We start from the raw sequence: 25,744 nt of genomic DNA on the forward strand, positions 1-25,744 counted from the left end.
GTGAGGCGGGGCCGGGCTGCGCTCGGCGCGGGGCCCGGCCGGCGCTTCCTCCGGGCCGTCCGCGGGCCCGCCTCCTCTGCGAGCAGCGCGGCGGAGGCCGCGGGGCTGGGCTGGGCTGTCCCCGGAGCCTGCCCGGCCGCGGCACCTGCGCCCCGGCGCGCTCTCTGCCGCAGCGGCAGCCCCGTGCCCGAGCAGGCTGGCGGCCGCTGCATCCACCGCTGCCAGCACAGGAGCCGGTGTTTAAATATGTGCAGCGATGGCTCGGAGCGTGGACCAGCTTCCGCTCCCTGGGACCCGGAGATCAGAGGCAATGAGCAGAACCTGAAGGAAGTTACACCCGAACATGAGGAAGAACTTCTTTATTTTGCAAGTGACCACTCAATGGAACATATTGCTAAGAGGTTATGGAGTCTCCTTCACTGGAGATACTCACTTCCAGATCCATGCTGTGGGATGGCTCTGTTTGACCCAGGATGTGGGACCAGAAGCCCCATTGTGGTCCCTTCCAACCTCACCCATTCTGGAATTCTGTAACCCAGAGCCACATGAAGCCACAGCAGGTCCCAGGACAGTGCCAGGAACAGCCCTGATTCCTGATGCCAGGCCTCGCCACATGGACACTGAGCAGACAGCACGCCCTGTCTCACTTCCCAAGGGGATCCCAGGAGATGATCAGTGTGAAGTGTTACCTGGGGCACACAGACCCCTCACTGCAGCAGGACCCAGGCAATGGGCAGGATCCAACTGGTGAGATGCCAGGCAGAGCTGGGGCCAAGATGTGAGCAGCTCTATCACCCTGGACCTTGGACTTGGCTGCAGGCAGTTCCCCTCCCCAGCCTGCAGCCCTTTGCCAGGTTCTGGGCAGGGCTGCCTGCCCCCCAGGCACAGCCAATGCCTGCTGCACATGCAAGAGGCACAGCCCCGCTTTGGCCTTGCCTGCAGGTCACATACACGTCTGCTTCTGTTCTAACATCTAAAATATGTTTTTCATAAGCCTCAGTCATGAACTGGGATGAACTTTTCAGTCACACTGTTATACATGTCTCCTTTAACCCATGAAATACATAAGAGTGAGGATTTCCTTATAATTACACAGAAATTCTAATTGAATTATTTTGAAAAGTTTGAAATAATTCTCAGTGCAGAGTTTATCCTGAGACCTCAGTTCCCAGCTGAGCCTGGGAAAGTAATTATGATGGTAATTATTTTTTCAGGTGAGCAGCAACTGATCTTCAGTGACTGTCCTACAGCGAACAGACCACAGAAAGACAGAAATCCCAGTAGAACGCCTGGACAGACAATCAGTACACATGAAAATGGCAGGATTTCTGTCTAATACTCAGAGTGCTGCAGGTGCACTGGCACACCTGACACCATACAAGAAGTTCTGTAAATCAAAAGGTTGATTTACAGAAATGTAAGGCTGAAGCACAGGCTTCATTCCTTTCATTTTATCCCTCAGCATCCAAGCACACTTAGTTCCCCTCCAGGGATAACACAGAATTCCCTGCTGGTGCCCATGATGCTGCAGCCCCTCCTGGGCTCATCCCTCCCCAGCTCTGGCATCCTGAGCATGGGAAGCACCTGGAGCTGTTGGAGAGAGTGCAGAGGAGGACATCCTCCAGAGATGATGCAGGGGCTGGAGCCCCTCTGCTCTGAGGAAAGTCAGGGAGAGCTGGGGTTGCTCAGCCAGGAGGAAAGGAGGCCCTGGGGAGCCTCACTGCAGCCAAGCAGGACTTGGGGGGCCCTGGGGACGGAGTGTTCAGCAGGGCCTGTAGCCAGAGGAGAAGGGGGCATGGATGGAAACTGGAGGAGCTCAATTTAGCTTTGAAATGAGGAAGATGTTTTTCTCCCATGAGGGTGGTGAGGCCTTGGAACAGGCTATGCAGAGAGACTGTGAAGCCCCATCCATGGGAACATTCAAGGCCATGTTGGAAGGGGCCCTAAGCAACCTGGATTGGTGGGAGGTTGATGAGGTTGGAACAAGATGGTCTTTAGAGACCCATCCAAGCCAAACCATTCAGGGATTCAATCATTTTACAAGAAAAAGCACCCAATCTGGAGGGCCCCTGGAACTCCTATAACTTCACAGCTCCCAGATTCATTGTATCACAGACAGCGTTCCAGGAGGAACTTCCAGAATCTCTTGATAAGCACAATGCAGCCATTGCCCTTGTACCCAGCAAAGCCTTCAGTCTGCTTGGAGACCACCCTTCACTCTGCTTGCGTCAGACTCTTCTCAGCTGCTCCTTGCTATTTACATCAGTCCTGAACTTTTCATGCTGCCTGGATCTCAGAACTAATCCCATCAAGATGTGCACTCCTCTCCTGGTGAAAGTACAGTGCCATTCCAGGGAGGGGGACAGTCCCTGACCGCCCAGGCAGGCTGGACCCCTGAATGGACATACAGGAATAACAGAGATGATGAACACAGTCTCTTCTGTATTTAGATATCTAAATTGTTAGAGTCTTCTGTAAATATGTTTATTAGATTCCAGGTGTTCTATAGGTCCCCTATACTGTAAATACATTTCTAAGGTTGCAGTTTTTATAGATGTCCTTTAGTCTGTAAATACGTTTGTTATGTTACTGTTTTAGATAGATCTTCTATATTGTAAATATTTTTATAGATTGCTTTTGTTATAAGAATTCTTATACTATGTATGTTCCGTAGTTTGTTGTTTTTTCTGCTCTTCTGTAAATACATTGTCTGTTGGGAAGGATGAAAATTTGACAAGAAAGTCTCACAGATATGTATGCTTGGCAGAAAGATTTTTGAATGTAGAATATGAAGAAGGAATAGAAATGAAAGCAAGTTTTGATATAGAAGAAAAGAACTGCAGAGGCAGTCTTACTGGATAACTATGAAGGCAAAGGCTATGTTAGTTAGAAGGGTTTTTTTGGCTTAGAGCAAAGATAAGCCCCTGCAGTGATGCCACCAAACCAGGCGGGAAACCTTTGGCCACCCTTCCTGCTGGAGCCACCCAGACTCCTGGGCTGAGCCACCATCGGGCCACAGGGATACAAAATGCACATTCACACTCTGAAGCTCATGACAGGCTTGAGTACTGCTGGAACCAGGATCTGGGGAGCAGCTTTTGCAGCTGCAGGGGCAAAGGCTTGGAGGAGCTCCTGCACAGCACACTCATTCCTTGCTGACCCGGAGCTTTCCTGAGGCGTTACTCCTGCGGGTGCCCTCAAGGGCAGACCATAGCATTTGCTTAGCACAGTCCTTGATGAGGAGTCTCCTGTCCTTGTGGCTGTAGCCCTTGAGACCAGAGTGCAGGACTTGCTGTCCTGTAACCTTGCCAAGACTTCACTCTTGCAAGTGCCTTCAAGGAATGACTGCAGCACTCGCTGACTCGGACATTTTCCGAGCCACCTTCTCCTGCAAGTAGCCATGAATCCAGGCAGTGACGTAGAGCACAGACCTGCGAGCGTGCCCAAGCTGGCCTGGGGAAAGAGGAGAAAGAAGGCCCTGGAACTGCTCCAGCACAGCAGCCTGAAGAGGTGGAGCAGTTCCAGTCACTGCAGAAGGATGAGTGGCAGAGCTGGGCTGCAGGGCTGGTGCCTGCAGCCATCTTGGCTCCCCTTCCCTTCCCTTCCCTTCCCTTCCCTTCCCTTCCCCATTCCCAGCCCCATCCCATCCCATCCCATCCCATCCCATCCCATCCCATCCCATCCCATCCCCTGGGGCCATGCCCATGGACAGGATGGAATAGGGGCCGGGCAGACACCCCACAGCCGTGCTCCGTGCCCTGGGCCGTCGCGGGGCTGTCCCTGCCTGGGCAGTGCAGGGCTGGGCTGTGTTCTCCGGCCTCTCCCGCAGCCCCTCAGCTCGGGCTGCGCTCGCTCTTTGCCAGGTGCAGCCGTGCAGCGCACACGAGAGCAGGAACGCACCCGTGGCCGCTTCCGCAGAACAGCGCAGGTACCTGCAGCCATCCCCACCTGGGCTGGGCCTGCTGGCACTGCTCAGCCCAGCACTGTGCTCGGAGCACTCCATGCAGCATCCCGGGCTTCTTGCCCTTCTTCTGCAGATGGTTTGCAAATTCATGAAGAGGATTCGGGAGGAAGAGAGCAGCGCCATGGGCACCGTGCTCAGAGCGTACTCTCCCATCTTCAAAACCAAGACCAGCGCTGCCCTGCTGGATATGCTTGTGGAGGAGGGTCCTTCCAGCCCAAAGCAAGTGAGCAGCCTGTGGCCTGGCTTTTCTCCTCCCAGCAATTGCTTGGCCTCCCAAGCCACGCCTGCTGCTCCCTGGAAGCCTTTGACGCCATGGCAGTGGGGTGGCAAGGGAAGCACTTCTCTGGGGCAGCTGGGCACATTCCTTCCTCCGGCAGCTTTCCAAGTCTCCCCTGCCTTCTCCAGGTGCCCGCCATGGTGAGGTACATCCACCAGTGGCTCGTGGCCAATGAGTTTCCTGAGTACAATCTGTACAGGCCCCTTCTGGATCTGACAGAGGCACAGCCCTCTGACGTGGTGATGGCTCTCCTGCGTGTGGCCCCATTGTGTGACAGGTATGGGGCCCACCTGCCCAGAGGGCTCAGCAGCCCTTTAGCCTGTACAACCTGTCCCAGGTGTCTGACAGAGAATTCCAGAGCCCTCTGGCTGCTCCCTTTGCCAGCCCTGGCTTGTCAGCCCACCAGCGTGCTGCCATGCTCCCTCCCTGCTCCTCAGGGGCCAGTCCCTACAGGGCTGGGCTGCCTGCATGCTCCCAGTGAGGGGCAGTGGGCAGAGGCAGGGCTGGCAGAGCAGCTCAGCTCCCTGCTGGAGCCCAGGCCACGGTGCTGTGTCCCAGAACCCCCTGAGACAGAGCTCTGACCCCACAGAGCTGAAACCACTATGTGGGAGACCAGTGTTGCATCCCAAGACATAAAGAGGGATGCTGAAGTAAGGATGCCCTGGGAAGAGACACCCCTTTAAGTTAGGGTGACCCAAGAAGATGTTCTCCCACAGTTCCTTGCACCTTTATGTTAATGATCAAAGTTATGTCATCCCTTTTCCCCTCCCCAGTTTTAGAAGGTTCCTCGCTCCTGCTTTCCTCCTTCCCTACAGCTCCTCCCTTGGATCCCAGCTGGTTGTTGCCCTTTAGTCCTGCCTTTTAACTGCCCCTATTCCCTTTACCCATTGGCCCTCCGACCTGATGCTCAGCCTCCCTTGTCTCATACATAACCCCGGAATTTCCTTTGTTCTTGGTTCTTTGTCCCTGGTTTCCTTCAGTGTGTGTTAATAAACACCACTGGAATACCATATGTAGAACCCCTCAAGCTTGTAGTTTCTCAGTTGACCTTTGAGTAGCATCATGTGCCGTGAGCATCTGGTGCGTGCTGAGCTATCCCTTCCTCAGAGGGACGCTCTCTGGAAGGCGGTGGTTTCGGCAGCTCCTGCCGTGCCACTGCAGCTGGCACCCAAAGAGAGACCTTTTTCAAGTCGCCCTGAGAGCGTGTCCAGTGGACTCTTGTCCCTGGACACAAGTCACCTTGGAACTCCAGCTCCCAGAAGGGCTCACCTCAGTTTTCTGAGGTGCTCTCCAAAGGGCCAGCCAACAACCTTCCATGATGCAGTTTGTGGATTCGCTGCAGAGGATTGGCCGGTGTCACCAGACCCCCATGAGACCTTTTCTTTTGACTTGTTGGCTTGGTGAGTGTTACGGGCACTAGGGGAGGGTGCCTACACAAGTAATTTTCAGTTTTTCATTTTCCTTTGTTTTGTGGGTGGAAAATTTTAGTTTAACCACAATGATAACTAAATTATTTATTGGGTAGTGGGAGGTTTATGCCCAAGCTAAGAGGACCCTTGTAGCGGGAAATACTAAGTTTTCTAAGGGGGATTTAAAGTCTTTCATTGACTTTTTATTTAAACTCTTTATTTAGACTAGTCTGGGGATTACCCAGGAAGATATTGTTTCAATTATGTTTTGGGACAAGGTGGAGAAACGTTTATACGTTGAACGGGTTCAAGGGGATTTTAAGGCGAGGAAATATTATCCTTTGTGTGTTGCAGTTTGTGTTTATTTTAGTAAGTTCTATTAAGTTGATTGTTGAAGTGGTATGTTCTGTTATCCCCCATGTTCTCCTTAAGTTGATATTCTGGTTTGAAAACAAAAACAGTGAGAGACTCCAAGTCAGAAATACAATTTACTGGGAAAAGGGAAAAGAGACAAAATACATGCAATGATACAAAAGGAAGACCACCGACAAAGTCAGAATACAACCTGACACCCCTTTGGCCAGCGTGTTGGTACCAATCCAAACTGGAGTAGCTGCAGTCCTCTTGGAGTGGCAGATGTGGTTTCTGTTTGTGCAGTGATCCTGTAAAAGAAGGGTAGTTGGTCCAGTGGAAAAACCCCAGCTGTGTCCTCTTGGAAACCTGTGGGAAGGCTGTTTCTCAGTCTAGAAATCCCAGGATATATCTAGGTGGGAATGCTTAGCTCCTCCCCCCTGGATGAAGCATCTCACAATGGACTGATGTCATTTTGACTCATGAGGTGTATCTTTGATCACAGAACTGGCTCCTGGAGAGTGTTATCTCTGAGTCATGTGGCAAGACATTGAGAGGCCGATTAAGAGGAGATAAGGAAAACTGCCCAAAGTGCAACTGCTACACTGATGGTACTAGAAAACATCTCATCTTTCAATCTTGGACAGTTGGTTTCTCCCTAAGTTGTATCCTTCTACCCAGCTGTCCCTCAAAGACTCTCCTCCCTCTTTTCCAGACCTTTCCCCTTCTGTCAAGGCAACCTGGCCCCTGGCCCCTTTGCCCTGTAAACCTAAATCCTACCCATTGTTCTAGAAAGTTCCCTGTCCGTCACCTCCAGGACCTATTCCAGATTGAACCCTCTCTCCTTCCTTTACCCTGATTTGTGACACCCCTGAAAACCACACCCTAAGAGTTACTCATTGGTTATCTCATTGTGTCCACTCCCTGTTTTTGTGAAGTTTTAAAAACCCTTGCGCATCTGTGCTCAGGGCTCTGCTTGCCTGTATTCCCTCCAGCTGTCCTCTTTCATGTACCCTTCCTTCACCTTACCCAATAAACCTGCTGGACACCACTAGAGAGCCTCTGTTGACTTCTTTACTTGATCCCTGCCACACTGCTGTGGAGTCCTGAGTGCAGGGCACATGTCTCTAAGGTTCTGGCTCTGGCAATACACTGGCCAAGTCAGTTCCCCCCACTTGCTGTTGCCTCTGGAACAATAGAGCAAGCCTGGGCTTTGGCAGGCAGTGGCATTTGTTTAATTAAATTTATAAGTTGATCAAGGAAAAAAGGGGAAAGTTTGGGAACAAGTTTACCCCAGTTGTCAACTTCCTCCCTCCCCAGTCCTAGTCTCTCTTCCCCTAAGAGTGGGTCAGGAGATGGGACCTGCTCTCTGGCACAGGAGCGTCATCTGCCTCCTGCCACCTCCTACCCCTCTCTGTCCCTTTCTCAAGTTGGCACTGCCCATGCCAGCTTGAGCCCTAGCCTCGCTTACTGCCCACCTGCACCCCCTTATCCCAGTTTTTTTCCCTTCTCTGTATTCTATGGGCCAAGATGGTGCTGCCCTTGGGAGAGGTCCTGGTCAGCTGGAAGGCTGACCAGGTCAATCCTTTCTCATCCTCTTCTGAGGAGGAGGACAGTGCCGATGACTCCCCAGGCCCTACCACCAGCCTGGGAGAGGTTGGGCATGAGTCTGGAGAGAGGCTATCAGGGTTGGTAATCTGGAGATGGCTGAGAAGCTACTGAGAAGCTCATGGCTCCAGTTTTCTCTGGAGATGAAGGAAACCCAAATGGGAGCAAGTGCCATATTCTGAACTAAACTGCAAAACAATCAAAAATTATGGCAGGAAGTCACCCTGCTTTAAAAATGTTCTTGAAGTGACTCTTCCGGGCCATATCCTCATCCCACATGATATCAAAGATATGAAAGATATCATGTCAGTCTTGTTGTCCGCCATTGAAATCCTGTTATGGGAGTCTTTGTGGAAGAAGCAGTTAAGCCTTTACTATCCAAACACAAGACCAAGGATGAGAAAGCCTCATTGATGTTGGAGGAATTATGTGGAGAATGTGATTTTGATAAGCCCAAAGACCAGGCCAAGGATCTCACTATACTTGTTCTGGAGGACATTAAAGCTGCTGCTTGCACTGCTCTGCTCCAAACACCTGATGGCTCCCTATCCCAACAAAACATTTCTGACATCTGCCAAGGCACTGAAAAAAACTTTTATTAAGTTTATCGACAGGCTTAACGATGCACTGGAGAAGCAGATCGACAACCCTCAGACCAGGAAGGAGTTGCTCAAGAAGTTGGCAGTGGTGAACACCACACCGAGTTTGAGAAGGTTATTAGAGCACTCCCCCTGGAACCTGAGCTCACCGTCTCACAGATGGTGGAGGCATGTATGAAGCTCAGCTCCATCAAGCACATAGTCACCCTGTCCATGAATAGGGGTATGTGGGAAGCCATGGCCACTCAGAACAACATCATATATTTCAATTGCTGCCAAGTGGGGCATGTGCAGGCACAGTGTCCATTCCCTTTCCCTGGGCCAAACAGAATACACCATTAACGCTACCAGCATCTGTCAGGAAGTGGCTTGCAGAGCACGACACAGCCCCACACAATGACAGGACATGGCAGATTGTTCTGCCCTCAGGAAGACAATGGTTTCGGCAGCTCTTACCATGCCACTGCTGATCATCACATGCTCGTGCAGGACTGCAGAGCCAGCCAATGATAGTACTCCTTGACGTGCTGGGTAACTGGCCAGAGCACAGCATGTGCACCTCTGATGGGGACCACACGGCTGTCCTTGCCCTGGCTGTGAGTTTCTTCAACTGGCCTTTACTCAATCCAAGCTCACCTCTCCATCAGGTCTCCATCCTTCCTCTGCCACAGTGTCTCCCTGCCTCTCCTTGCTGGGGTGAAACCTGGCCTAAGGGCAGCTTCAGGGCCACCAGGCCACGTTCCCCTGCACCTCCCCTGGTTTCCCCCTCCCACGTTTGGGCCCTACCACACGGATACCTTGGCACTGAGCACTGTCTTAGGCTGCTCTGTCCTTTGCAGGCAATTGTGGTGATGTGGAAGATCCTCCAGATGCCTTGCATCCCACATGTAGTGACTGTGTATTTCCCTTGCCTCTTTGTGCATCTGCTCTTCCAAGTGCTCTTCAGCACTCTGGATATGCCAGAGGAGGTCGATACCTTCTGGAAGAGATGCCAGCAGCAACACGGCCTTGTGACCAACCCTAACAGGTGCTCCATGCCAGTCCTCCTGTCCCTGCCATGTGCCCAGGGCAGAAGTCAGTGCTCCCAGCGTGACCTGGGCTTTGCTCTGCACACAGCATTGCAGAGCAGACCCTGAAGGCCCTGCTCTGCCGACTGCACTGTGACGATGTGGTGGTGGCAATGGAAGACAGGCATGCTTGGGAAACACTACTCTGTGCTGACACCCACCACTGTGCTGTGGGCGTGCTGGCCAGGTGAGAACCCCTGCTCCCAAGCTGCCCCTGGCATTTGTGTCCTTGCTACCCTCTTGAAGATGTACCCTTGGGCATCAGAATGCGGCAAGGGCCCAGCCCTTTTTGTTCTTCTTTAGGATATAAAGATAGTGCTCTAATACCTAGACTCCCAGGAGCTTTCTTTGGTGCCCAGTGTCCACAGGACACAGGGGAAGAGGGGAAAGCGGGTCCTTGTGCTCAGCAAGCTGCCCAGAGGTGCAGTGGGGAAGGGAAAATGGCCAGAAGCCCCTTGGCCTTTGGTGCTTTGATGCTGAAGCCTTTGAGCCCAGAGCGGCTGGGCAGGAGCCAGAGCTGCAGAGATCCCTGCCAGACTGGTGCCTGGAGATGGCCACAAGCCGTCGTGCCCAGCCAGGCAATGCCATCTGTGTCCTCCTGCCTGTGTTTGGCTGGCTGCATTGCTGAGGGCTCCGAGGTGCCTCTCGATCCGGCTCCTCTGGAGCTCCGTCAGGGCTGCGCTGCTGCCGAGCAGGTTGGCCGGGCTGGGGGAGACCCTGAGGGGAGGACGGGGTGGTGGGAGGCCGTGAAGGGATGAGGTGCTGTGGCAGCCCTGACGGCACAAAGCGGTGGGAAGGCACGAGGGCCATGTGGGAGGGAGTGGGTGACAGGAGCTCCAAGGGGACCGGAGGCCCCTGAGGGGCTGACCTGGTGGGAAGCCTGGAGGAACTGGGTGTCAGGGCATTAGGGATGAGGAGAGAAAGGGTGCTTCTGCTGAGGATCAGACAGGACAGAGTGGTGCCATGAGGAGCCCCTGCACAGCACACTCGTTTCTTGCTGAGAAAAAAATGAGTTTAACTCACACCCCCAGGTAGGTTTAATAATTCTATCATTTTGAAAAGAAAGATCAGTTCAGCCTTGTAGTCCATTGGGGTCACAGTAAGGATTCTCAGAACAGTCTGATAGCTCCATGTCAGCTGGCACAGACTGTGTTGTTGAGAGCAAAGGGTTGTTCCTGCAGAGAAATGCAATGAAATTCACAGAGCAGAACTGCAGTTCAGTGAGAGTGGGAGGAAGTTCTCTGTCCAAAGTCCTGGAAGAGGCTGATGGTCAGAGAGGATAGAGGAACAGAGTGCTGCCTGCCTCCGTCTTCACAGCCCCTCTGGTTACACAGTATGCCCCAAATGGAATGTGGATTTGTCATTCCTATTCCACGACAGGGCATGAAAAAAAGAAAACTCAGAACAGAACCAAGAGTGATCTTGCTGAGCTAAAGCAGCAAAGGGAAGATCTGGCTGCTGGTACTTTCCAGTGCCCACCTGGCTGAGAAGAGACTCCAAGGTGTCAAGCTGCTCAGGAGTAGAACTGGCTACCTGCAGCGAGCAATTCTTTCCCTGCAAGCAGACCAAATTACTGGGGAACAGGAGGGAGCTATGATTTGGCCTAGCAGGAGAGAAGGGCTCCTGCAGCCTGTGAGAGACAGGGCTGGTTGTGCAAGTGGGTAGTCCTGCTGATCCTGATGTGCTGGAAGTGTCCTGGGAAATGGAGTGCAATTGGAAGGAGAGAGAGTGGTGAAGTTCGGGGCTGAGCTTGAACGGCTGACCGCTACATCTGGTACAAAGCAGTTCGTCTGGGAAGGCCTTCCACAATCTAGAGCTGGTAAATACCTGCACGGCACAGCCCTCACTCCCTGAGGAATGTTCCTGCTAACTGCCCCTCCAGCTGTCCTGCTGTCGGCTACACGCAGCTGGCATTACATTCTCTTCGGAGATGCTCACACCAAAGAACAGCCTTTCTTAAGAAAATTTTGCATATTTCACGCTCTGCAACACGCCGGCCGGTCACGGCGACCCGCGGCCGCACTCCCCGCGGGGCAGCCCCGCGCCGACCTGCAGAGGAAGCAGCAGATTCCGCTGCCCGCCTTCCCTTTCCCTTTCCTCTTTCCCCGACCGCTTCCCTCTTCTCCTTCCGGGCAGCCGCGCAGCCGCAGCCGCGGCGCCGGAGCGCTCCGAGCCCCGCTGGTGCCGAGCCGGGCCGGGCCCCGCCGGGGCCATGGCGCGCTGCCCGCGCCGGGCGCTGGGCGCGGCGGGGCCGCTGCTGCCGCTGCTCTGCGCGCTGCTCCGCGCCGCCGCCGACACCAGCACCGGCCGGGTAGGTGGGCGAGCGGCGCCGGGCGAGGCCGCGGTGTGCGCTGGGTGTCTCGGGGTGGGCCGGAAAGCTGGGCGGTCAGCGGTTCCTTCGGTTCCTTCGCCTCCTCCGACAGAAGCCTTCCATCATCTCCCGCAGGGCCGGGCTGAGCTCGGGCGTGCGGGCACAGCTCCTTCGGCCACGCCTCGGCGGGTTGACCGGCCGGAGAAGCGGCCGTGCTTCTGCTGTGTGATCATAAGCTTCAGTGTCCGGGAGCAGCTCTCGGAGTGTCCGGGTGGCCCTCGTGTGGTGCCCCGTTCCCGCTGCCGCCTCCGAGTGCGGCCGGGAGGGAAGGGGCTACGCGAGGGCAGCCCTACTCCGAGCTGTTTTGGTTACTGTGCTCTGCTCTCGCTGCTCGAGGGCAGCTAATGTTGGTTCTAATGGAGTGTCCCAGCATTGTTCTGCTTGTCGGAGGCCAAGGCAGGGGTAGCAAATGGTCTTGGAACAGTTTTGCAGCTTGGCTTTGTCTGAAGCCATTGGTGATGTTCGTGTTTAATAGCGCTGTGTGTGTCCGTGGTGAATTTTGGCATGCCCAGTTCAGGCACTCGTGTTGCTTCTCTACCCGACCTGGAGCACTTCCTCCGGCTCTGGTGCGCCTAACACGAGACCATTAAGGAGCTGCTGGTGCAAGGCCAGAGGAGGCCACGGATCTGAGAGCTGGAGCTCTACTGCTCTGAGCCAGGCTGGGAGAGCTGAGGGTGTTCACCTGGAGAAGAGAAGGCTCCAAGGAAAAGCCCCTTCCAGTGCCCAAAGGGGCTCCAAGAGAGCTGGAGAGGGACTTTGGACAAGGGTCTGGAGGGATGGGACACAGGGACTGGTTTCCTACTACCAGCAGGCAGGGTTAGATGGGATATTGGGAAGGAATGTGAGGGTGAGAGGTCCTGGCAAAGGTGCTTAGAGCAGCTGTGGCTGCCCCTGGATCCCTGGAAGTGTCCAAGACCAAGTTGGACAGGACTTGGAGCAACCAATGAGACCATAGTGGAAGATGCCCCTGCCTGTAGCAGGGAAGTTGAATGAGATGGGTTTCTAGCCCTTCTATGATTCTTTCTCCTGCTTTGGAAGCAGGGCCCTTCCCTCTCCCTAATGGCTTTGGCATCTTCTTGTTGCCACAAAGAAACAGGGATTGTTCTCCCACTTTTTCTTCTCCTGACTTGAGCCCCTTTCCTGCTGCTGTGTTTTGTTAAGGAAGAGCAAGCATCTTCCCTCCCCCTTCCCTGAGTGATCATGCTGTCAGTGGGAGAACAGGTCATGCAGATGATTTATCAGTGCTTATGTGGTGAAGACTGTCCTGTGGGTCAGATCGATTGGGGAAAAGCTTATAGGATATATGTTAGTCTCATAATAATTCTGATCTAAGAATTGAATCAACCAGAAGAATGAAGCACTAAATGTATATGAAAAGTTAGGGGGAAAAGTTTATGAAAACAATTTTTTATTCTATTACTACTATTATTATTGTTGTTGTTGTTGTTATTGTTACTTAATATTCTGGTTTCTCCTCATGTCAAAGTGAGGGAGGGGAAGAGAGGAGAGGAAAAAAATCCTGGATAATTATATGTTTTTAAAAATGCAATCCTTAGCATTTTGACAAGTTTGATATACAGTTTTATCTAAAACTGCATTTTAGGGTGAAGGCAGGGAAAAGGGACAGAAATCCTTGAGGAGAGTTGGCTATTTTCTGTTCTGACAGTTTGCTGGTATTAGGTATTAGTTGAGGAATCACCCACCTAATCAGGGTCTTCAAACTTGTGGAATGCGGGTTTTTTTATGTGTATTTTAGGTCTTTTTGGGGTTTTGTTGGTTTTGTTTGTTTGTTTTGGTACATTTGTTTTGTTTTTTTTTTAAGAATTATTCCTGTGCTCATTGCAAGGGCAAAGGTGAACTTGTGTTTTCAGGGATTTCTCAGGACTTTTAAGCTGTTTTCTCGGAATGATGGTCGAGAGACAGCAGTAGGTAGTGGGCTCTTGAGAGCTTGCTGCTGTGGGGACTGAGGAGTCTCATGATGGCAAGAGAACAGGGTGCAGAGGAAGTCCCTGGAACAAGAACAAAGCTTCTTGGGCATTTCTGGTGCTCCAAAGACTTAAGTTTGCCCCAGTTGCTCAGTACAGATGATGTTCATTTTTAAGTGGCAGGTCTGCCTTGTCCTGTCACAACAGGTTATATTAAGCTGGGTCTTCAGCCCTTCCTAGGAATCATCTGATATTACCAAACCTAACAAAAAAAAAGAGAGATGGCTGAATTTTTTTTGGCTAGTTTGTCACTTTTTCTTTTGAGGAAATATTCTGAACTGTTATGTTGAAAACTTACTGTGGCATCTTACCATCTGTTTCTTTCTTTTTCAGGGTTGGTTAAAAACTTATGGCTACTTACTTCCATCTGACAGCCAAATGTCTCCCTTGCAGTCAGGAAAAGCTGTGCAGTCTGCAGTTGCCACTATGCAACAGTTTTATGGAATCCCAGTAACAGGAGTTTTGGACCAGACAACTATTGAGTAAGATTAATATAGGCTACTTTTGTCTTTCTATTTCTTAATGCATTGTCATATTTCAGTATGAAATATGTATTTCATACTGACAGTATTTTTTGTGAGTGTGAGGAGAAGCTCTTGTTACTGTTGTTCTTTGAGCACAGATCCCCATTTCTGGTGCACAGTCAAAGCGTGAATCCTGTGAGCTTCTGGAAGTGGAGCACATCAAGGGTTTAATTTACTTCCATCTCTCTCTGAATTTAGGTTAAAATTCTGGCTCCAGAAATGACTTCTAATCTATTTCCTAATTAATTTGATTTGTGTATCTCCACAGATGGTATTTGTGGAGATCCATAGTTAGAACCGAAGTGAGTTACTGTAGTCTGAGACAGTAGTCAAAGGTACTTACCTGCCCATAGTTGCCATTTGTTGGACATTAGATGTTCTCTGCTGTATGTTGGCCGTGTGTTGTTGTTTGTGATCACGGTTTTGATAGCTCAGAAGCATTAGTGTAAATCACCAGGGCAGGAAGGGCTTTGTTTTTTCATCTTCTCTTCAATGTGGGCTCCAAAGGGTGATGTGGAAGTGGCTCCTTGTCTGGTTGCCGGGGTGTCGTGTAGTGGCTGGATCCACCTGCTATTGGTTTGGGGTGCATCTGTTAACTAAAGCAAAATGCAGAGGAAGTCTTCCTAAGGCTTTCTGGGGAAAAAAGCGTATCATGGTGAGCAAAAAGAGAAAGCCCAATGGAACTTGCTTGGGCCCTCCCTAGTTGTCCCTTGCCGTTGCTACATTAGCAGACCCTTTCAGAGCATGCTCTGCCTTCATCTCTCCTCACAGGGCACACTGCTGGTAAAAGGGACATGGTAGCCCAAAAGAAAGGCCCATAAAGTAACCAAATAATGTAAAGAACAAAGGTTTTATGCCTTCTGGGCCACAAGAAGAGGGAGAAACAGAAGAAATTAGTGAATCGGACAGGAGGGGATCATCCTGGGTTGGGTCTACCTCTCCAGTGAATGTAACATTCCCTCCTTTAGCTCACAGGAAGAGCCCCTTGTTTTCCATTGAGGGACAGAGAAAATCCTGTATGCTTTTCAAATTACTTGAAAACAAAGTGCTTTTTAAAGGTGAGGATTTTCCATCTGAGATCTCTTTGCCATTAATAACATGGTTTGTAGGTGAATGTTGAAGCAGAGCCATCGAGCAATGCTCTGTGTGTGCAGATGGTGTGTAGAAGCTTGGATTTGGGATGCTGATGATTTGGAAAGGAATGGGGAAAGAAAGGGGCAGTGGCTGTGATATTGGGGTGCTAGTTGGGAAAGTTAAGGAGCTGCTTCTGCTGCCTTGCGGGTGACAGGAGGGGCACAAACTGTGACTGGCAATCCCTGCTTTATTAAGTAAATTTTTTCTGACAGAAAGGAAGGTGTTGCCCACGTTATACTGAGTTTGTATTTATGGGCAGGGCTTGATCAATGTATGAACATGCAAAGGTTGATGAGTGAAAAACCCAGATGGTTCCCTCTTCTGTAACTCAAATCTTGAAAACTTGAGACCTCAGCTCCAACCAAACACTGGTGTGCTTGGGAGGCATGTTGAGTTGCTCTGTCTCCATCTCTCCTGAGTCAGTGGGTCCATATGTTGTATGACAGGGTGGAATTTGCCTAGAATTTGCATGAATGGAAAAAGAGGTACAGATTGCTGTTAACAGTGAGCCTGTCGTTTGAGCTGGAGGGGCATCTGCCTGGGCTGTGTTGGGCTGTCACTTCTCAGACCTGGTTTTGGAAGCTGGGCAGAAGGAAGAGAGTTGCCAAGGCAGGCTGCCTCCAAGAGCTCTGAATTACTCAAGCATTTACTAAGCCATTGTTTCAGTCTGTGTTAGGAGTTCTGAGATTGCAATTTGGAATTTTTCTGTCACTTCCATCAGTGTCATAAGTTCTGTCTTTAAAGTGATTTTAAGAATCAGAGTTATTTACACTTACTATGGAAGCCTAAAGTTTCTCATTTCCTTTCCCACATGCCCTCAAATCTGGAGCTTTTTTTTCTCCTGCAAAATTGATACCCAAGCATGTGGAAACTTCCATGCAGGTGCTGCTAGTGGGAGATGGAAAGAAGCACCACCACTGGTGATGCTTTTTGGTACCTAAAAGGAAGTTTGGGTGAGGGTCCATGGAGAATGCATAAAACAGCCTCCTCAGACCCTGCAACTGATGATGCCTCAGCAAATTTTGTGTCTGCCTGCAGCTGGTGGGCTGAACTGTGGTTTTGTGAGCAGCTGGGCAAGGATATAATCCTGGAGCATGCTGGAGAGAAGACACACTAGTACTGAACAAAAATGGTGATTTGTCTTTGTCATAGTCAATCACATGGCCTTGGAAGGGACCAAAAAATAATCTTACTTGTGTTGAAAGCATCTTGTGCTTTGTCTTGAGCCTGTTGTGCAGATCTCTCACCTTGGGGTGCACCACAGCTGTTGAAAACATACCATTCCCACCAGCTGAAAAGTAGGGGATTGAGAGTGACAGCTCCCTCTCTTTAGGAGAGTCTTGTGAAAGGCTTGGAGCCTGAGCTGGGGAGAGCAGCTGTATCTGGACAAGAACTAGATGTCTCTGCTTTTGGAAATTGCTTGTTTCCTGATGCCAGGCAGCTGGAGGAATGCAATAGTCTGTGCCTCAAGTGTGCCAAGTATAAATTTTGATGATCCAGTGTTACTGGCGTTCCCATTTAAAAAACTAAGGAGAGGGGAAATCAACCATAAGTATCTGAATCTTGCTTACGGTAATTGTCTTTTGTTGTTTCTGATGTGATGATTTCCCCTGGAACATAGAGTGCACTATCCAAACTGCTCAGTAGAGAATGACTATCATAAAGCTCAGCTACAGATGATTAACAGCAGCAAGCTACAGCTCTGTGGATATTTTGCCACAGACCTGCCCTGCTGAGTGGAGGAGAGATGGCTGGATTTGTACCATGTGATTAGACCAGGGCCCATATGTCTGGGAATTAAACTGAATCAGGGATCTGATCCAGATAAACATTCTCAGCTTGACATTAGCTCAGGCTGATGACAGCTTGGGTACTGCTGAATTCCAACCAGGTAGCTGAGCTCTGTTCCTTCACTTCAGACAGGCAGTATCTGAGCTGTGGAACAAACTATGGTAGAATATGAGGTTCAGACAGGCCTAAGTGAAATGGGGTCTTTATATAGTTTAAATACTATATAATGAGGAGTTAGGGGCCATGGGCAGCATGAGTCTCAGCAGCTCTATCTTGGAATCTTTGGCTCAAGAAATCATTGAAAGCCCCAGGGGTTGGTATTGCAGCTTCCTCTGGAATGGCCCCATATCCCTGTGCCTGTACCTGGAGCTGGCAGAGGGGCAGGGAATTTGGCTGTTGGAGGGAATTCTCTTTCTGTGGTGTCTCTGTGTAGTTCTGGCTTTGATAATAGAGGGCTGAGCTGTGTGGGGGTGAATTCATGTGGCCAGCTGGGCATGGGGCAAGTGTTGAGAACTTGGCAAGGTGTTCTTACAGGAAACAGATGATGAGATGTGAGGTCCTGCTGGTGTGTCAGCACTGCCCTGGACAGCCCCAGTGACTTCTCCACACATGCAGGCTGGTTTGGTAGTACTGCTCTGTTAATTCTTTGTCTTCCAGATGATACTAGTAAGGATGAAACAGAAGGTCATTTTCTGACTATAATCAGGGCCTGATGACAGTAATGTTCAGACTACCGGGGTTTTCATGAAGCTAAAGCGGTGAAAACCTGATTCAGACTATGGCTTGTGTAAGGTTATGATGAAAACATTGTATCATAACATATGAGTGGAACTAAAAAAAACCCTGAAAACTCAGGATATATTTAGGAGCATACAGGTGACAGTAAGCTTGAGGTGTCTTTAGGAAAGTGCTAGAAGCAATGCAAAAGAGCACAAATAAAGGACACTTAAAAATCACAGTGTGTTCAGGTTGTATTTATATTTCTAAAAGTAAATCTTAGATGTACTGCTTTTCTTTGAAGGTGGCAGCAGTTGTGTGGGCAAGAAAGATCCAATTTCCACAGGTTGCTTGGATTTCTGAAAGATGTAGAGTGCTGATAAATGTGAGGTGATGTAAGTGGGGAAGATCTGTGCTGGCTTTATATACACAGCTTGGGTTCTTGTCAGGTACAGTGCAATGTGTATAACAGCTCTCATTTGCTCTGTTCTTGGTGGGGAGATGATGACAGATGATTGCACTGAAATTTATAAGCAACCAAAATTACATAGAAGTGGAATCAGGAAAGGGTTGCGTGGCTGCCTAAAGAGCGAGCAGATGTGTGTGTTCTGAAAGAATTTTCTGGTGAGGTACAGTGTCTGTGTGTCTGGTTGGTTTTTATTTAAAATTGGTTTTTATTTAAAATTGTCCTGACAAAAAGTCTTATAAACCATCTACTGGTGGTGGGAGACTCTCCCTTCCTGAAGGTCTGGGGTTAGTATTTTTTAGTGAATAAGAGGTACATTGTCTAGGCACAAGTGTGGACTACTTGCCATTGGCTGGCTGCAGTTGATGGAGGAATGTTTGCATTTGGAGACCAAAAGTTGTCCCCTGGGTAGCCAAGAAACCTTACTGAGGAGGGTGGAGAGAATTTGGTGTCCTGTGGGAAATGGGCAAGCACTGGTTAGAATGCTTTTCAGTGGCATGTCCTGCAAAGTGTTCTTAAGGGCTTTGTGTCACTTGCCTTTGCCATCAGAGTGAGTGGATCAAATGCATGAAATGCCTGAAGAAGTCCAGTGGCTGAGGCAATGCCAATCTGCTTAGGGGGAGGCTGTGGCCAGAGGTTGCTTGCATTATTCCTGGGCTCTGCTCTCCTGTCCTGGGATGCACTGCAGAGTCTTAAAGGATGTGACTGGGGACCTGTGGGGTGTAGTACCTGTAGTTCAGTTCCTCAGTCTCTGCCCTTGTCTCCTTCTTCCCCAGCTGCCACATACAGTGAGGGGCAGATTTGTTCCTCCATAAACCACTTCCAGCTTCTGTGGAGTGTGCCCACACAGGCAGGTGTAATTTAAGGATTTATCCTTGATTCTGTCTGAGAATCATTGAAGGAGTGTCTTGAGTTCCTCTACTCCAACCCTTTGCTAAAACAGGCTGCCCAGGACCATTTCCAGTTGGGTTTTGAATATCTTCAAGGATGGAGGTTCTGCCAATTCTCTGGGCAACTTCTGCAAGTGTTTGACCACCCCAAGCTGCTGTAAGAAAGAAACAAAAGATCTGTCAAGGCTGGAGGTAAAGGAGATAGAGAGACAGAGAGTGGACTTCTGTGATAATACTGCCTGGATCCCTGGGCAAGGGACAGCATCCTTTGCTCTTCCAGTTCACTTGGCAATAGAGACTAGAGTTTCCTACATCATGAGTGACATCAAGAGTCAGGGGTTATGGGGAGAACCTAATGGAATTTAGTGTGTGTGACCCAGAGACTGGAGGGATCTGGTGAAAACCTTAGTTATTATCTGGGAGGGTTGTGTTTGCACTTGTTCAGTTCTATCTAGTGAGATATGAACTGGATTTTTTTTCAGTGGCACAGGACCACTTTATCAAATGGAGAGTAGATCCAGTAGGTAGTAAGTGAGTTTGATCCCAGAGCACAGCCACCTGCGATTTTGATTTGGATCTCTCGTGGCATTATCATCATTAAGCTCTTGTCAAGCATAGAGACTATCTGACCTGGACTCTGTGTTTCCACAAGGAAAAATGAAGTGGATTTGCTGTATGGATTGCCAGCAGAGGTGGGTAGCACAGCCTTGTGCAGAGGATAAACTTGACAAAGGGAGGACTGAACCCTTCTTTGTGTCAGCACTGGCCATCTCTCAGAGGTCTTCCAGTCACCTCCTGAGTTCTTTGGAATCTCTTTTCCAAACTCTTAGTGTAGCTTGTTGGTTTTTTACTTTACTTGCAGGTGGATGAAGAAGCCTCGATGTGGAGTTCCGGATCATCCTCATCTACGTCGCAGTCGCAGCCGGAGGAAAAAGCGGTATGCACTCACTGGCCAGAAGTGGAGACAGAGGCACATAACTTACAGGTACAGCCTCCTCCCTCCCCCTTTTTGATGGGGAGAAAATGGTCTGTACTTGTTTGGCATGCAGAATTTGTAAGTACTTTTACATTGAGACTGGATCCTCCCTGTAATGTCTAGTCTGGGCTTTTGTTCTCAGAATGTGGTGGAGTAGAATACTGTCAGAGCACTGGAGTACTGAAGAGTCTGTTATCAATTAGAAAATAAATGATCAATAAAAGCACCTGAATTGCAGCCATTAGTTGTGTAATTTTGGCAGAAAAATCTTAGCAAAAGGCCCTTTTTCTTCTGTTAGAAATCTAAGGCTCTAACCTTTAGATCATGTGTCACCTTTAACAAACCATTAAAGCAGAAGGAACATCACTGTTTGAGGACGAGTTGCTTTCTCCTTCTACTGATTTGCAGCATTTATTTTTGCAGAGGTTTTACTTTTTCTCCTCTAGTAGAGCTCTTGCTTTTATACAGACTTAGGCCAGCTAGGGTGAGCTGCAGGTGTCAAGGGAGTGTTGCAGAGGGGCAATTGTTTCCCAGAGGTATTCTGAGTCAGGCTGTGAGGTTTTGGAAGGCAGTTGCTGAAAGATAGTCAGTGGAGATTTATGGCAATAGGAATGTCACTTCAAATTAAAATTAACCCACCCTCTAGTTGAAATTGCAGCCTTTTAAGTTTTTTGGAGGGGGAAAGGAGATTGCAAAGGAGTGAAAATTAGATGTGTAGTCATTAAGGAGAAAATCTGGGTAAGACTAAGATAGAAAGAAGGTCTGTGGTGAAGAGGTAGAAATGTGAGTGACCAGCATGGGAAAAGTACGAGAATGTGTAGGAAAGGACATGATGGTTTGAAGAGAAAGAGGATGAGGGACTGGGGCCCTCTGTCTCTTCTGTCAAGAATTCTGAGAAAGGAGGAGAATGCTTCAAGTTTCAGTGACAAGCTGCAGAGACTGGGAGGAAGGACTGATTCTGGGGACTAGTTCAAAGCTTCCACCAATAATTGTTTTAACTCAGATTGTAAAGGGACGTCTTCTGTATGCAAAGGTCTGAGAATCAGATCCTTCTGACATTTTTCTGGACCCTTGGGGAAAGTGGTATAGAATCATATAAATAAAATAAGTATATGCATAAGCAAGAGAAGCAGCTTGGCAGATGGCTGCGCTGCTGTCCTTGTCAAACTAGTAGTTGTTTAGCTTTCCAATTTCAGTATTTGCAGTGTGCATTCAAGTGATGGGTGTCTTGATTCACCACTGAATGTGTTACAGTGTGTTTATATTAAATTGAACCAGCTTCATTAAAGACTGAAAATTGTTCCCATTACATAGATACTTTATATTCCCCAAGTGAAGTTTAATAGATCGTGAAGCTATTATATGCACACGCACAAAACATCTCCTAAATACCATTTTTAATGTAAGGCTTAGAATTATGGGACATTTATGTGCAGTAAAATGCCCCTTACTCTCACCACATCTTTAGCTGTCATGGACTGGGCTGCACAAAACTGGCAGATCCGTCACTCTTATAAGCTCTAGAATATTTAAAGTAGTTCGGAGAATGAAGCAGGTCATATAAGTAAGGTTGTGTAGCTTACTGGAAGTTTGCTTCTCAAAATGAACTTTAGTGGTCCTTTTTTTTCATGTAGTAGATTCCATCTTAGCATAACTTCAGACAAAATCTGAAGTAATTTATATATTTTAAAAAAGTTACTCAGCTGTCTACACCCAGATTTGAAAGGTTTTTAGGAAGTGATCCAAAATCAACCAAAGCATTATGAGGATTCTTGTTAATAAATGTAGAATTCATATCAGGGTGGTAGTTCTGTTGATAACTTTATTTGTAACAGCAAAACTTCGCATGCAGAGAGTAGTGTCTTCAAAAAACTTCCCTTCGGAAGTTGAAACTGTGGTTATGTATTGATAAGTCTCAAATGTATTCTGCAAATTGAAACATTCCTTCTTTCTCATACCAACAGTGTACACAACTACACCCCCAAGGTTGGTGAGATTGATACAAGGAGAGCCATTCGTCAGGCCTTCGATGTTTGGCAGAGAGTGACACCACTTACCTTTGAAGAGGTCCCTTACCATGAAATTAAAAATGACAGAAAGGAGGCAGATATTATGATCTTTTTTGCTTCTGGTTTCCATGGAGACAGTTCCCCATTTGATGGAGAAGGTGGATTCCTGGCTCATGCTTACTTTCCTGGACCGGGAATTGGAGGAGACACTCACTTTGACTCAGATGAGCCATGGACCCTGGGAAATTCTAATCATGATGGTAAGAGTGCAGGTCATCTTTCCCAGCAAGGATAAGTTGGATGCAGACACACTGACAGGGTTTCAACTAGAAAGTATTTGATTGGTGGAGCTTTCGCCTCAGTACACTGGTTCAGATGGCTTCTAAATATGTATTCTATCTTAAATGGGAAAACAATAGTATTAATTTGTTTTTGGCTGTGCATGATGTGAATTTTAGGAGTAAACAGAAGAGTGTGTCTGCTGGCTTCTTACATCTCTCAAGATTTGGGCCTTAATTGCTACAAAAACCACAAGTCTGGGAGGGAAAAGATGAATAAAAGTGTGTGGAAATTGTATCAAATGGAATACTTTCCAAAGGCAATTGAAGTTAGTTGTAAAGGTGAATAGAAATTTGAGAGTGAAGACATTTGAATTGCCAATTTGTTTTGATCCCTATTTGTTTTCTAACACTCTGGAGTTCCTTATCCTATCAGAGTTTGAGGCTGTCTGATTAGTTAAGGGTGACTGATGATTGGGACAACTCTTTTAATCTTACTAAGCATGAAGAGTTTCTGCATCTTTCTAGCTTTGTCTTACTCTCTAAAGTCAATGAGCTCTTTCTGTTCTATTTTCAAACCTTTGATTGAGCATAGTGATGCCTTGTAAAAAGTTTAGGCTGATAATCAGAATTTCACAGTGGCCTCACAGAATATGTCTCCAATTTCCACAGTCCTAATGGTTTGGGAAGAGAGAGGTGTCTTTAAATCTTTAGGGATTCAAAATCATGTTTTGATATTTTGATAAGGACTAAAAGTTTACTTGGACTGTAAATGTCTTGATTTTTTAATTGTATAAAAGCAGTAGTGTAGTGCTCATGATGCCTAAGGACATATGCAGAGGTGATGTCTTTCTGTAGACCAAACAGTGTTGTTTTAAAAGAAGAAAAGCTTTCAGGCACACAAGCTACCTTCAGGCCTGGCTTAAAGGTGACAGCTTGCTTTCAGACTGGAGTGCAAATGGGGGAAATCCCTCAGAGTTGTGAGGAGGTATCAGATCATCTTTGACAGGAAATGGAGCTGTCAGGTTCAGCAAGGAAATGCTAATTTGTAGGAAAGCAGAAATCATACGATATTTGTCTTTGTAGGGAAAGAGAAGTAATGCTTCCTGGCATGTGCAAATGACTAGAGGAGGTGTAGGCTGAGAAAGGGAGGTGAGGTGTGGAGAGGGGAAGAGTGTGGAGACTGTGGGAGATTATAATGTGACTGAGAAGGAGTGTTCTGCTGTCTTGAAATGTTAGGAATTTTTATTCCTAAGTTTGTGGCTGGAGGGCTCCCTCCAGATTGGGAGTGACAGACAGAGTGAGTGGTTATCTTGTGAGAGCTGCAGCAGCAAGGTGTGTTTGTGTGTGTCAGTGCTCTGTGCCACTTCTGTCTGGTCTCAGTAGTTATTTGAGCTCAGCTGTGGGAGTGTGATAGGCCTAGATATTGGATATGACTTCCCAGGAAAGTTAATGTATGAGACCTGGGAGTGCTGGTGTCTGGGGTAGAAGGTCCTTCCAGGAAGGTGGAAGGGAAGGTTTTGAAAAGTTGTACTTGCTTTTTTCTCTTCTCATTCTCTGCACAAAATGCATCGTTCTGAGATAAGCTTAGCAAGGTTGGGAGCCAGCTTAAAGACTGGCAGGGATGGCTCTGCAGAAAATATTCCATCATTTGCTAGGATGTTCCACCACAGGTGGTTACTTCTTCAAGGGTTTTTTTTAATGCAGTTTTTAGGGTGGTGTTTGAGTGCAATGCATACAATGAGTAGAGTGTCTCTCTTTTTAGAAAAGCTATTCTTATGCTATTCTTATCCCTGTGGCTCTTTCAAAGACATTATGTATTTCTCTGCTGTACTGAGTGACTGTCATGAGTGGTGTCCTGAAAGTTCATGAATTGGTATTTGAGGGGCTGGTGTGCTCTTTGTGTAAGAATTGTTAGAAGAATTGAGATTTCCTTTTCAGAGGATGTCACCTGTGCATTTGCTTTCAGATTACTGTGCTGCATAGACTGGGCTGCACAGTCTCTTTTAAAAGGTCACCAGTGAGGATGTTGAGAATGATGGGGTTGTATTTGACCCTTCCATCTGGGGGAAGTGTTGGTGGTAGAAGGGGAATTTGATGATTTGAGGGTGGCAGGGGTAAGGCTGTAGTCAGAGCATTATAGATGTGTTGTGTGAGGAATTTGGTTTTGCCTGCATCCTTATCTTTGGTGTGCAATTGTGAAGGTGTCCTGCTTCCTCACTGGATGATCCAAGCCTCTTTAGGGAGGGGTTTCCTTCTGTTTAACTGTTCCTTGTCACTGGAGCACTCACTAGCTTCAGGTTCTCACCTCTGATGTGTTCCATTTGAAATGCTTTTAGCAGGACTTTGAAGAGTTTCTTCTTGGTCAGAGGTTTCCTGCTCAGTTCACTGCCAATTTTCATTGAAAATAAAGTATTAGAGGGAACAATGTAATCTGTTTAACAAGAAGTGTTTCTTCAAACATGTTCTTGCTTGTCATTAAGATAATGCATTTTGTGGCAACAGGGTTAATCAGTCTGGAGTTGAAGAAGCCTCAGTGAAAGAATAAAAAAGCCCTAGCAGTAAATCATTAGCAAAGCTCTTTTTTATTTGCATGCAAAGGAGGAACTGGTTTGGCCATTCAGTATCTGTTCAATGATTATAAGAGTCTTGAAATAAGATTGAAGTAACAATAGTATATTTTCATCAACTCATAGAATACCACAGTGTAAAATGTTCCATTCCTGATAAGAATGTGTATTAGTTGAAGGGAAAAGTTGAGCCATCTACCTTGGAGCTCTCTTAGCCTTGCAATTGTGAAGGTAAATCTCCTGTCAAGAGAGCAGAATGCTGAAACTGGTGCCATAGATCCTTAGAACATTTTGCTGACCTCTCACCCATATAGTTTTATTACAATTATTCCAGTCTGAATCCTTGTTTTTGTGTGTCTGCATATGTTACGCTGTATTGTGGCACCTGCAGAGGTCCAGTCTGTGTTTGGAATCAGCTGTCACCCCACAGAAGACATGCTGTGCAGTCTTCACTAGCAGTACAAATTATACGGATAAAAGTGAAATGTTTCATATGTAATTTCATCCACTCAGGAAGAAATGAAAACGATTTGAGCAGATCTTTTTATGCAAACAGCCATCTCCAATTTGTGTATGGAGAACGTGGTGTATCCTGTTGATAAAAGCTTCTGTCTTGTAAAGAGACCTTGTGGTAATCCACTGAGTTATTGACAACTTTATCATCCCAGCCAGGATATAGTTGGTTGGGATTTATATGCTCATTATCATTTTGCATTGTTATTATTATACTGCTTTTGCCCTTGTGGACAGCATGACCA

The 25,744-nt window shown here is 48.0% G+C and overlaps 1 protein-coding gene across 3 annotated transcripts in view; it reads left to right on the top strand.

Annotated features, from left to right (window-relative positions):
* Nucleotides 1–11,487: 11,487 nt before the first annotated feature.
* The window catches only part of MMP24 (matrix metallopeptidase 24), a 44,347-nt gene continuing 30,090 nt past the window's right edge, over nucleotides 11,488–25,744 (top strand). Inside the window, exons 1-4 of one of the 3 annotated variants that reach the window (XM_021546300.3) lie at nucleotides 11,488–11,586; nucleotides 13,965–14,113; nucleotides 20,016–20,138; nucleotides 22,094–22,398. In XM_021546300.3, the coding sequence (XP_021401975.2) occupies nucleotides 11,488–11,586; nucleotides 13,965–14,113; nucleotides 20,016–20,138; nucleotides 22,094–22,398 (676 nt within the window). Of the gene's footprint in view, nucleotides 11,587–13,964; nucleotides 14,114–19,530; nucleotides 19,846–20,015; nucleotides 20,139–22,093; nucleotides 22,399–25,744 lie in introns of those variants that run through there. The other 2 variants (XM_077787033.1, XM_021546301.3) reach the window with 2 other exon arrangements.

This window comes from Lonchura striata, chromosome 17, assembly GCF_046129695.1.
Source record: "Lonchura striata isolate bLonStr1 chromosome 17, bLonStr1.mat, whole genome shotgun sequence".
NCBI classification, from domain to species: Eukaryota; Metazoa; Chordata; class Aves; order Passeriformes; family Estrildidae; genus Lonchura; species Lonchura striata.